General features: G+C 59.4%; 1 protein-coding gene across 3 annotated transcripts in view; it reads left to right on the top strand.

The window, feature by feature from the left end:
- CCDC57 (coiled-coil domain containing 57) overlaps positions 1 to 10,884 on the top strand; it is a 102,358-nt gene extending 91,474 nt beyond the window's left edge. For 2 of the 3 annotated variants that reach the window (XM_078437979.2, XM_078437980.2), the window contains 2 exons: positions 9,565 to 10,152; positions 10,186 to 10,884. In XM_078437979.2, the coding sequence (XP_078294105.2) occupies positions 9,565 to 9,767 (203 nt within the window). In that variant the 3' untranslated portion in view covers positions 9,768 to 10,152; positions 10,186 to 10,884. Of the gene's footprint in view, positions 1 to 9,564 lie in introns of all 3 variants that reach the window. The other variant, XM_078437978.2, reaches the window with a different exon arrangement.
- The last annotated feature ends 1,328 nt before the right edge of the window (positions 10,885 to 12,212 follow it).

Here is a 12,212-nt window from a genome sequence, read left to right as displayed (position 1 = left end):
GATGCTCAACTGACCGAAGCACCCAGGTGCCCCAAATGGGCGCATTTTGTTGCCTGTAAGTTGTAACTCAATAGGAACTTTTTAATTGTTTTCTTTAACGTTTACTTTTGAGAGAGAACATGCGTGTGCGCGTGCTAGTGGGGGAGGGGCAGAGAGAGGGGGACAGACCTCCCAAGCAGGCTCTGCTCGGACAGCAGCGAGCCCGACGTGGGGCTCGAACTCACAGATCGTGACCTGAGCCAAAGTCAGACATTCAGCCGACTGAGCCAGGCGCCCCGAAACTTTCTAAAATAAGGAGCAGCTGCGGTCAGCGTCACCCACACATCAGGGAGCAGCCGTGGTCCAGTGAAGTTTCCCGGCGAACGTCGCCGTTCAGTCTCTCCTGCCCCACGGCCATGCATTTGTTCTCCGTTCCTAGCATAGGGCAGCCGAGCGCGTCACAGCAGAACGGGCTCCCCCACGGTGACACCACCATCTGCTGGTTGCGGAACCCTTATCAATTTACCCGGCTCTCCTAATTACTCCGCACGGTGGAAGCTAGGAGCTCCCCGGGGGAAGGCCATTACCGCAGGCAGGGCCCTCCCAGCGGCCCGGGCCGCTCAGGCCTCAGGAGTCCCTGGGCCGCCGCGAGCGTGAAGGAGCCTCGAGCTCCTACCCTCGTCCCGGCCCGAACTGCCGACACCTCAGGCCTGCGCACGAGATCCGGTTTGAAGAAGTACCTCGACTTTAAAAAAAAACATTAAGCCCAGTTTATAGAACAAACCCGCTTTCGTTTTCTCTCTGTGGTTTTTTTATTGAAGTATAATTGGCAAACGATTTCCTATTAGTTTCGGGTGTAACATCGGTTTTCTGGGCTCGTAAGCGGTTTATCCCATCTCTGGAGAACACTGCACAGTTAGGTCACACCCCTGTCCCCTTGCTAAGGAAAGGCCACCGGGAACCAGCAGCCCCTCCAGCCACAGATGTGATAAGGGACCTGGCTGCGTTCCAGCGAGCACTCACTTACGAAACCGGAGGCAGTCTTGTTTGGAGTTTCGTTGCCGTTCCGGATATTACGCTCACAAGGTGGGTGCGGTTCTCCGGAGAGGTTCCCGCACCCACGCGGCGGGCATCTCTGCCACTCGTGAACCCGAAGGTGGTGAGGCCGGGTCCGCCACTAAATGTGATTGCTGCACTTTTAAAACGCAGCCTTTGTCGAGCTAAAATTGTCCCTTATGCCCCTGATTTACTAAGTGTTTTCATCACAAATAGGTGTTAAGCCTGGTCAGGTTTTTTTTTTGGCGTTGATCCTGGTAAACATTTTCTTTTTCATTTATTAGTGTGGTAAAGTATGGTGGTAGATTTTCCGAAAATAAGCCAGCCTTGCGTTACTGAGGTAAACTTGACTTGATAACGATGTTATGTTTTAATACTTGGTTGATGTGATTTGATAATGTTTATATATAGTTTTTGTAGCTGTATTTACAAGTTAAATCGGCCTGTGTCTCTTGCGTTGTCCTTGTGTGGCTTGGGAATAAAACTGGCCAGGCATCTCGCACTCTTTTTTACTTTTCTGAATAATTTGAATAAGATGGAAACATACTGTCCCTAGAAAATTTGGTTTCTGTGAAAATTCAGTAGAACCACCTGTGAAGCCATCTGAGCCTGGGGCCTTTGGCAAGAGAATCACTCAGCAGTTCAATTTCCTTAATAGTTACTGGATATTTCAAATGCTGTCTTTTGGTTGTGATTTTGGAGTTTTCTGTTGTTTCCAGGTTTTCTCAGTGTATTAGTGGGTAGCTGTTAACGCTCACTTGTGCCCAGTTATCCCCTGCTGTGTTTATTGGCTCCCCCTTGTTTGGATCAGTCTTGGCAGAAGTTCTCGTCACCACAGGCAACAGTTTGGGCTCCGCTGATGTTCTGTATGCGGTTTTCCTCGGGGCTTCTGGTTTACTGAAGTCCGCCTCTAACTTCACAATTTTACGTCTTGTTTCCCTCAGTTTGTTGTGTTGCTTTCTCTCTGGCTTCTTCTGCTGGAAGTGTAGCTCACCTCCTTGCGGGTGAGCTGCTGTGGTCCCCAAGAAGTGGGTGTCAGCTGTGTCCTGCAAATTCTGGGACTCAGTTCTGAATAGTTCTTAATTCATTTTATGGATTCCTTTCTAACGCAAGGATGAATCCGTAATGTGGTGTCAGTTTCACATCTGAAGGGACCCTGGAGGGTTTGCTATTGGTTTCTAATTTTATTGCATTATGTCTGGAAGGAATTGAGACTTGCTCTATGGCAGGTCTGACATGTGGTCCGATTCTGCCTATGGTCCATTTGCTGAAGAAGAAATTCTATTCTCTGCCCATCGGTTTAGATGTCTGTGTGTCTGATAACTCAGGCAAATCAATTCGATTAGCCTTTGCCACCTCTGCGTGGGTTTGTCTGTCTGTGAGCAGTAGGGACAAGTTACAGTCTCCATGTGCCTGTGCTGAATTATCTGTTTTTCCCTTGTAGCTCTGTCAGTTGTTTTCAGATATACTCTGAAGCCAGACCTGGACCAGTACAGAGTCCTTATTCCCCGGTGATGACACTTGTTGTATCATTGTGTTTTATTTTTTTAGTTTTAAATTTTGTGTGTCTTATTTTATTTTTTTTAACGTTCACTTACTTTTGAGACAGAGAGAGACAGAGCATGAACGGGGGAGGGTCAGAGAGAGAGGGAGACACAGACTCTGAAACAGGCTCCAGGCTCTGAGCAGTCAGCACAGAGCCCGACGCGGGGCTCGAACTCACGGACCGCGAGATCATGACCTGAGCCGAAGTCGGACGCTTAACCGACTGAGCCACCCAGGCGCCCCTTGTGTGTCTTATTTTATTTTATTTGGTTTTTTTTTTTAATTTTTTTTTTCAACGTTTTTTATTTATTTTTGGGACAGAGAGAGACAGAGCATGAACGGGGGAGGGGCAGAGAGAGAGGGAGACACAGAATCGGAAACAGGCTCCAGGCTCCGAGCCATCAGCCCAGAGCCCGACGCGGGGCTCGAACTCACGGACCGCGAGATCGTGACCTGGCTGAAGTCGGACGCTTAACCGACTGCGCCACCCAGGCGCCCCTTGTGTGTCTTATTTTAAATGGGTCCTCCACACAACATCTCATGGGACCCTGGGTTTTTTTTTCAATTAGTCTGAGAGTTTTTTGTCTTCATTAGCAAGTTTAACTTATTTGTATTTATTAAATTCTTACCTCTGGGATTTAATTTTTCTGCTCTACTTTCTTTCTTTGTTTCGTTCTTCCACATTCCTGTTTTTCATGGGAAAAGTCCAGCTGGCTTCTGCTGTGTTACAAGTTTCGTGTTCTGACTTTGTCTTAGCGTCACTGATTCCGAACCACGTTCGTGCAGCCCTGCCGGGTTCCGAGACCACCCCCCCCCCCCCAACGGCTGGAACCCTCACGTTGGGTCGCTGGTGTCGTGCTCAGGGTTCTGATTTCCCTGTTGCTCAGGCCCGTTGTAGCTTCTTCTGGATCTGTTTCTCTCCTTATGTCAGCACTTCTCCCGAGAGGGTTTTCAGTGTAGATCCTTCTATAAAACCGGGTTTGTTTCCCCCTTGCTTAACAAACCCTCGTGTCTGAGTCCCTGCAGGTGTTTAGAGGTTCGTGTCTGAGAACTCGGCACAAGGACGCGGAGGCTTCGTGTAAGTTCTGCCTCCTCCAGAGTCTGTCCTCCGCCGTCACGCTCCAGGAGGACACCCTCCGGCCCTGCGGTGGGTGCAGGAACAGCGTGACTGTGACCGGGAGGGAGGGGCTTGTTCCTGTGCCTCGGGAAGGACAGTGACAGGTATTTCCGGGGCGTCTTCGGCTCCTGTGACCAGGTTTCCGGCGCGTGGAAGGCTCCACCGCACGCGCTCCTCACTTGTAGCTCAGTTTGCCGGAGTCGCCGCAGTCCCGACGATGCAGTCACACACGGGCACGTGGGATGCCTTTGTTTCAGGCCGTTGATGGGAACCACTACGGATGTGCGGCTTTCGTAGTTCACTCTGTGACCTGGTCCCCGTGGGGATGAGGGAACCCTGTGGACGAGTGGGAAGCCCAGCTGTCCGCAGAAGGGGGCCCAGCTCGGGGGTTCACACCCCACCAGGCGCTGTCCTGTCTGCGGCATTTACGGTTCACTGACCCGGGAGCTAACGCAGACCGGCAGCCTTGGCCATTTGCCCGCAACGTGCTGGACAAAGGAGCTAACCTGGCCGAGAGGCTAACCTCTGGCCACTGACTCACAGGATGGTAGTGGCTCACTGCTCTGGTTTACGTGCCCCTAAACCAGTATGCACAGAAGCCGGGGAGGTTGGGAACAGGTCCCCGATCACTGCGGGAGGCAGACAGGGCCTTTCCTGGGAAGGCTGTTGCATTTTCTGATACGAACTTGCACCTCTGAGAGCCAGAGTGATACTGCCTAGGCGTCCACATGGTGACCCCAGGCCCTGGAGCCAGCTCCCCTTTTCTGTAGAAGAGCCTGTTCTGGAAATGTCCGCTGGAGAGCACCCAGAAGCACTGCAGGCCGCTGAGGCCGGAACGTGGTTCCGCTGGCCCCTCCCAGAGTGGTTGGGCAGGGGCCGACCCTCTCCCTGCCGGCCCAGGGGGTAGGCGCTGTGCCGGGACTGATGGGAGCAGGTGCTGTCCGGGAGCACGGAGTCGGGAGCCCGGGACACCTAACCTCCACCCAGATCCTGGGCTGGGCACCCCCGGTTGGGCCAGATCACCGGTCCCTGCAGCCCTGCCGTCTGCTGGCCTCCTGTGTCACACACCAGCCCACAGGTAGCTGGCTGGAAGCTGAGCCGAGCTCGGGGCCCCGGGCTTCGTGGGCAGAGGGCCGCCCTGCCGTCTGACTTCTCTTAGGCTCACGTCTCAGGCCAGAGGTGGCGGGTATGGCCCGAGGGTGGGGGAGGAAGCACACATTCATCAGATTTGCTTTCATTTACCAAGCACCAGCACCGCGACGGAGGCCGTGAGCCCGGTCCTGCCTCCCCAGTGAGGCTGGGGCCGCTCTTCCGTGAGGAGCCAGGCAAATGGGAACTGCCCAGACTTGGGACTGTCTGCCCCAAGTTCAACTCGTGATAGAGCAGTCTCCAGTTAGTTTGTCTCGGCCGCTTCCTCCAGGCAGCCTCCAGGGCAGGCCACGCTCCTTACCTGGGGGGTGGGTGCCACCCGCTTTCCCTTTGCGTTGGTTGGTGGTGGCGGGCAGGCCGGGGTCACCACAGCCCCCGTGGAGGATGAGGCAGGCGTGTGCACAAAAAGCTTCGCTCAGAGCCCCGTCTGGCTGCGTGTCGGGACTCGGCACACGTGACACTTGTCCTCACGTGCTCAACCCTGCCGAAGGGAAAGGCTCCTGGGAGCCACCTCCGGCCGCCCTGCTGCCCACCACGGCTGGAATCCAACAGGGAGCAGCGGAGGAGGCCTGCCGGCCACCTGATGGAGCTGTGCCTGCTCTTGGCGGCTCTGTCCCTTTGCCCCTCCCCCTGGGCTACCTGAAAGCCGCCGTGGGGTCCCGAAGGCCATCATCAGATGTCCAGAGAGCAACCTGAGGGCCTGGTCCGGTGTGGGGAGGCCTGTGGCCACAGTGGCTCACAGCGCCTTGAGCATGATGGCAGCTTGTGTGCCCATGGCCGAGGGGCCGTCCTCCCAAGGGGCCTAATTTTCGTGGAAAAGGAGAGTGTTGCCTCAGCCGCTCACAGCTGCTCCCCTGCCAAGAGAGGCGGAGGGCAGCTCACTGCCACGGGCGGTGGGGGGGGGAGGGGGCGGGGGGGCATGAGGACCAGCAGCCCCTAACGTGTGAGGGTCCCCGGCCGCCTGGAGCAGTGAGAGGGAGAGAGAGAGAGAGAGAGAGGAGAGGGAGAGGGAGAGTGAGCGACAGAGGGTGAGCCTGCCTGGCTGACGGGAGAGGACCTGCCACTGTCCTCCCACTGTCCCCGTGCACAGTGCGAATCTTACCTTGTGTACCTAGTGTTTAGGCTTAGATCTGTGGGAAGGAGGCAGATCAGAACCCGCCCCGTCCCATCTGGTCGCCCCTGGCCTTCTGCCATCCCCACCCAGCGCCTCACAGGCCTGCTGTCCGAACGCAGCCCCGGGTCCTGGGTGAGGGCAGAGACAAGCACGGCCCCGGTGTCCGGAAGCCAGTTCAGCCTTCGCACACCTCCAGCGTGCTCTGTGTGCCTCCTTTCCCTTCTGGGGCCCAGAGGCTTCTTTCTGCCGTCGCCTCTGCCTTCCAGGTTGGGGGCAAGCCAGGCTTCATTTCCTGGCCACCGCTCTCTGCTCCCTCCCTGATCTCCAGTTCTGGCTGCCCTGGCCCTGCCCCCCACCCCTGCACCCACAGACCTGCCACCCACCCGCCCCACCTCAGGCCTCTCTCAGCACCTCTTTCCTGTACAGCTGAGCTTCAGGCCCTGGAGAGGGCACAGAGTCCACGTGGAAGGCAGGGACTGCTCTCCAGGTCCTGCCTGCCCACCTTGGACAAGGCGGCCCTGGACGAGGCCAGAACTGGCCTCTCTTCAAGGCCTGTACTCACGGAGCATTTCCCCTAAATTCCCTTCCTTAGGGCCCCAGTGTGCTCCCAGGCCCAGGACAGGAGCCACACTGGGCCACACTGAGAGGCCCCAGTAGACAGGCCTGGGTAAGCTCAGAACCGGGGGCAGGGGGAGCCCTGAAAATATTAGGAAGGAGCGATTAGGGGTTGGTGCTGGGTGTTAACCTCAGGAAGGAAGGGGACAGCACGGAGATGCTGGTATGTTTCACAAGGAGGTTGGTCTGTGATCAGTGCCCCCAGCCCAAGGCCAGGAGCAGCTCGAGGAAGGATCTGGGGTCTCCTGTTCACCCCCCTCCACCTGCTGAGTCCAGGAATGTGTGCCCGGAGCCTCTGCACCAAGGGCGGACAGCAGTTTCCTGCAGGGTCACTCAGGTCAGGCCCAGAGCCCTGGGAAGAAGCTTGCAGCTTCCGGACACACGGGGTCGGGAAGCCAGGCTACTCCACATCCGCTGTTCGCTAGAGGCTTGGGTTCCATCCCAACACGCCGGGAAGCCTTGGAAGGTTTTGGGGAGCAAGACATAATCTAATTCATAACCACTAATCAAAAAGGGGGTTTGGGATGAGGGGCAAGGAGACTGAGAAGGGCTGAACCCAGGGGCGCGAGGGCTCCCACGGAAGCAGGTGCGAGGTTTCCGTGGGAGCAGCGTCCGTCAGCGTGTCAGGTGATGTGCGGGGGCGCGGAGGGGACGCTGAAGGCCCGGAGGGACCAGCCGAGGCTGCAGCCAGCCAAAGAGACCTCATCCCTTGTGTCCAAGACTACGGCTGGGACTTGAGGCCTGCAGCGCCCCCAGCCCCAGGGGAGGCTCTGGAGAGCGAGGACAGCCCTGGGCCCGGCAGTCTTCTGAGACCCAGGTGGCACGTGCTCAGGGCAGCTCGGCCCCCCACCCCCACCCCAGGAAGCATCCCCAGGTCAGAAGGGGGCTGAGCAGTGGCCCTGAGCACCCAGGGAGCTGGGACCAGCGCCACCCGTGTACATAGAGTCCCGGGAGCCTCCGAGACGGGGACCGGTTCACAGCTGGAGGCCTCGGGCAGCTCGCTGAGCCTTCCTGAGGGTGGGAGCTGGGCCAGCTGCACACAGGAGGCCAGTCCTGTGCTCAGACACTGAAGCCTGATGAGGACCAGAGCAGAGAGAGAAATCCCAGGCCGGGCTCTGCAGAGTGGCTCGGGCAGGGATCAAAAGGGCAGCGTGGAGGAGGCCGCGTTTCCACAAAGCAGCCACAGGCCTGCTCGAGGGCACACCTCAGGTTAAGCAGGGAAGACACACATCATGGTCATGGGGTGTGTGCTGGGGATGAACGGGCCTGACCCGTCCAGCTTCATGCCTGAGCCCGGACTGCTCTTGCCCTGGGGGAATCTGCCTCCTCCTCAGGGAGGGCTCCGTGGGCGGTCTTCTTGGCCTTTCTCCCCAAGGCCGCACATGGTGCCAACACTGTTGCGGGGGGGGGGGAGCCCCCCAGGGTTGTGACCCTGTCCCTCCCCACTGGCTGCTGCCTTCCAGAAGGAAACCAAGCGGATCACGGGACGGAGAGGGGGCAGGGTAGCAGGAAGGGGCTGCCTGGAAGTCCGAGCCTGCGGGTTTGCTTGTAGGATGCAGGCCGGGAGAGCATGTGCACAGGAGGAACAGGTCCGGGGTTGGACAACCAAAGACACAGGCCCTTCCTTCATGAGGGAGAAGCAGCCATGGCCTTGGGAAGCAGAGAGGGGCACAGGAGCGTCCAGGGACCAAGCGCACCACCGCCCCACCCCAGGACCCCGGTGACCGCAGGCCAGGCACTAGGAGAGCAGGGCCTGGCCCCAGGATTCGGTCCCAGGGCGTAGGAGGGAGACCTAAGGGTGTGTGACCCTGGGGAGGCTGCAGGGAAAGGAGCCAGGTGGCTGGAGATGACAGAAGGGGCTCTGGGTGAGGGCCAGGGACCCAAACTGCAGCTCACAGCACTGGGGACACGATCGGGAAGTGCAGTGGACATCACCGGCTGCAGGCTGGCCCGCTTCTGTCCCATCCGCCCGTCCTCAGGTCTCACCCGGGTGGGTCCCCACCGTCCAGCGTTCCCCGCTCATGCTGTGCGCAGTCCTGTGCTGGCCGGGCCCAGGGTGACGGGCTCAGCCACCCTGGGCAGATGGCACACGTGTCCCCCATGTGTCTCATGCATGAGATGCTGCTGCCAGACCCCACCTTTCCCCGTCTGTACACTCTGGGGTGGTGGTCCCGTCCCGCATGGACCCTCCTGGGGCTCCGGAGGTCCTGGCCCTACCTGCTGGGCCAGCTCACGAGAGGGAGCCACTCTAGCTCGTCTCTTATAACTGCTGCTTAATAACAACTTTTTTTCCCTTTTTTTCTTTTTTTTTTTTTTTTTTTTTTGCACAAAAGAAATACATCTGTAGTTCTAAAAGCTTGGCAGATAAGAAAAGCTTGAAAGACAAAACTCTCCTACCCCGCCCTAGTGCAGATTCGCTGTTGTGGGTGCTTTGGAAGGGTGGCCCCGGAGTGTCAGCCCATGCCTGTGACGCGTGGTCCAGCTCCCGGGTCCTTGGCCTGTGCCTGGCCGTGTGTGTTGGGGCTGCTGGGTGGCTGGAGGTGCCTGGCAGGCATGGCCAGCATGCAGAGGGCAGCTGGCAGCTGGGGAAGCGCCTGAGACCGGCCACGAGTCAACCATTAACCTCGGCACCCCCCTGGGACCCATTACAAAATGGTCACGGCAGGGGATGACGTTTTCAGGGCCAAATGTCCAGAGTGCCCAGTGGAGGGGCAGGCCCGGGCCCTGCGGTACAGCTGGAGAGCACGTGCCCACAGAGACCTCGTGTCCCAGGACCCCAGGGCACAGTTGCTGCCGTTGAACGGCTTCCCTGGAAAGACCTCTGGGCTGACGGGCTCTGGTGACAGTGCCCAGTGTGGGGGTGTGGGTCCCACCGGCAAGAAACACAGCGGCTCGTACTCGGGGAGCCCAGCTTCCTGAGCACCCGGCTGCCTGCCCCTTCCTGCCCTTTGTGGTGTGACGTGCTTTTCTCTTGCTGTTCTTCTGGTAGAGCTCACAGCACCTCCAGCAGCCGACAGCCTCAGACACCCTGACGGGAGCCCCGTGGGCGCACAGGCTGCCCTCGCCATCAAAGGGGTGAAGACAGAAGCCCAGGCCAAGGCCAGGCCCGCCAGAACTGCCAGGGCTCACCCTGCAAAAACTAAATGCTGCCAGAGGCCCCCCAAGATCCGTAACTACAACTTAAAGGACTGAGTACCCCTGTCGGAGCTTGGGGCCCCAAGCTTTGATCACGCGGCAGGGGTGCGTGTGCACAAGCACCCATGTGTGCACGAGCGTGGGGTGCAGGCAGAGAGCTTCAGAGCAGGCTCCCCAGAGCCACCGAGGTGCCCCACTGACCAGCCTGGAGCCATTAAAGCCCGTACCTCCCGTGCTCTCTCTGGGCTGTGGAGCCGTCTGCTTGTCCCCCTTGGGAAAGGGCATCAGCACGAGAGTGCCACGTGAGAGGAGTCCAGGCCGGCCTCCACGGCGGGGGCGTGGGGGGCGGTCACAGGCACCACGGCCCCCCCAGAGCCCGCTGAGGGTGGTGGGGGACACGGGGAGCAGAACGCCCGCACACGGAGCATCCCCAGAGCGCTGTGTGTGTGAGGGGCCCTCCTGGGAGAAGTGAAAGCTGGGGGTCAGGGTGAGCCCCCGTGGCCGGTCCGGGTCCCCGAGCTCTGGCCTGCGTGCCAGGGCGCTCACGTCAGGGAGCCGCTGTGGTGGACGTGGCCCTTCCGGTCCTCAGCCGGCCCCGTGAGGCCACCACGGCGGCGGGTCACTCCAGAGCCTCCCACGTGCACCCCGCAGTGAGGCATTCCTGACGCCCAGATGCCTGGAGCCGGGCGCCCGATCCCCTGGGCTCCAAGCACCGCAAGACCACGGCCACACCTCGGTGCCCGAGAAACGCCCCACATCGTGAGCGCGCACCCCTCACACCCACGGGCGCATTCTGCAGTGAACTCAGCAGTTGGGACCACGGTCCCTGGTCTCGGGGGTCAGCGTGGGGGAGGCCAGGGCCTGTGCTGCCCCCTTCATCCAGAGCCCTCAGCCTTTTTGTCCCCTGGCGTCCACACCTGGTCGGCACAGCCAGAGCACTCCTTGCCTGCAGCCGTGCTCAGAAACGGAGACAGCCTGTCCCCAACCCCGGGCAGAGCGTGGTTGTGCCCTCAGGTGGCCTGGGCGCTCTGCACTGAGGCTTTCCCTTTTGGGGCTGCCGGCTGTCACTGAACCGGGAGGACGGGAGAGGGCCGCCGGGCTGCCGTGTGACCTGTATGCATCATGTGGCCTTTGTGGCTTCAGTTTGCCCTCGAGTGAAATGTGAACGGCGTCATCTGCCTGCCTGGCTCACAGGTGTAGGGGGTGTGCAGACACACGTCACAAGGTGAGGCCGCGAACGGTGGTGGTGGTGTTTGTCCAACGCAGCCGCCTGGTGCAGGACCGAGGGGTCACAGGCCAGGTCCCAGGGGCTTGAAATGGCCCCCGCCCCATCTTGTGCCTCGGTAATGTGCTTCATTGAGCTCCATGTGAACACGCAGGCATGGGGGGGACACCCTTACTGCAGGCTCGTCCTAGGGGGCCACACTTCTAGGAACCTGCCCAGGCAACGGAGGGTCATTCCCAACATGCCAGGAAGCAGCAGCAGCCGGGAGGCGGCCCTGCCCAGGGGTGGCAGGAGTCCCGGTGCTCTGCTGTTTGTAGAAGTGGGGCACGGCCGTGTGACTTCCTTATGCTGAAAAACTGGGTAGAGATGTCCTGTCACTTCCCATGGAGACACCTTAGAGCCCGTGAGCGAGTCCCCGAGCCGTCTCTGTGGTGCAGACCCAGGCCCTCCCTCCCAGGCTGTGTCGCCCTGGAAACAGCCCCCATCACCTGGGCCCCTGGCAGGCAGCAGTGAGCAGCAGGAAGTGAGCCTGGGATACTTTAAGTCACCAAAAGTCCGGAGTATTGTGCAGCACGGTCCAGCCGGTCCTGACCCGGGGTGCAGGATATCTGAAAAATTATTAAATCGGAAGAGAAAAAAGACCCATGGGAAGGTTGTTCAGGACATTAATTCAACTGTTGGCCTTAGGGCCCTCCCCACCCCTTTTCCTGGTGGGAAGCCCCCAGGGACAGGATGCCACCCGAGAGACTGGAGCATCCCGGCACCCAGCTGCCAATGGGACCTAACGGGTCTGGTGAGCACTGTGGGACATGCAGGGGCACGTGGCCAAGTGAAGCTGTGTGGTCGGGACTCACGGTGCCAATCCCGTTCTGTGCTGTCCCTGAGTGTCCCTAGCCAGTGTCCTGCTCCACACAGCTCCTGGGCTCCTGAAAGCCAGGCGGAAGGGGTCGCCATGGAGCCCAGGGAGCAGCGTTTGATTTCCAGACAATGAGGTGGCTTCGAAGCAGCTGCGGGGCTCTGGCCATGCAAGGGACCGCTAGGGGCTCTTCTGGCCTCACAAAGAGCCCTCGTGGGGGCCCATCAGGTGGCCCGGCCCTGCAGGGCATGGTCGCCAGGGCTGGATGGCGGTCGTCCTGGACTCTCAGGTGACCCCTAGACGGGCCGCCTGTTTCTTTTTGGTCTGGAAGCCTAGGTCTTTTTGCAAGTTCGGTAACCACGTGAGCAGGGAAAAGGCGCCCAGACGCAGGGTTTGAGACTCCGCCGGTTGTGTGCGCGCC

Source organism: Panthera onca, chromosome E1 (assembly GCF_046562875.1).
Source record: "Panthera onca isolate mPanOnc1 chromosome E1, mPanOnc1 haplotype 2, whole genome shotgun sequence".
Taxonomy (NCBI): domain Eukaryota; kingdom Metazoa; phylum Chordata; class Mammalia; order Carnivora; family Felidae; genus Panthera; species Panthera onca.
This window is presented reverse-complemented; position numbering and strand designations above follow the sequence as displayed.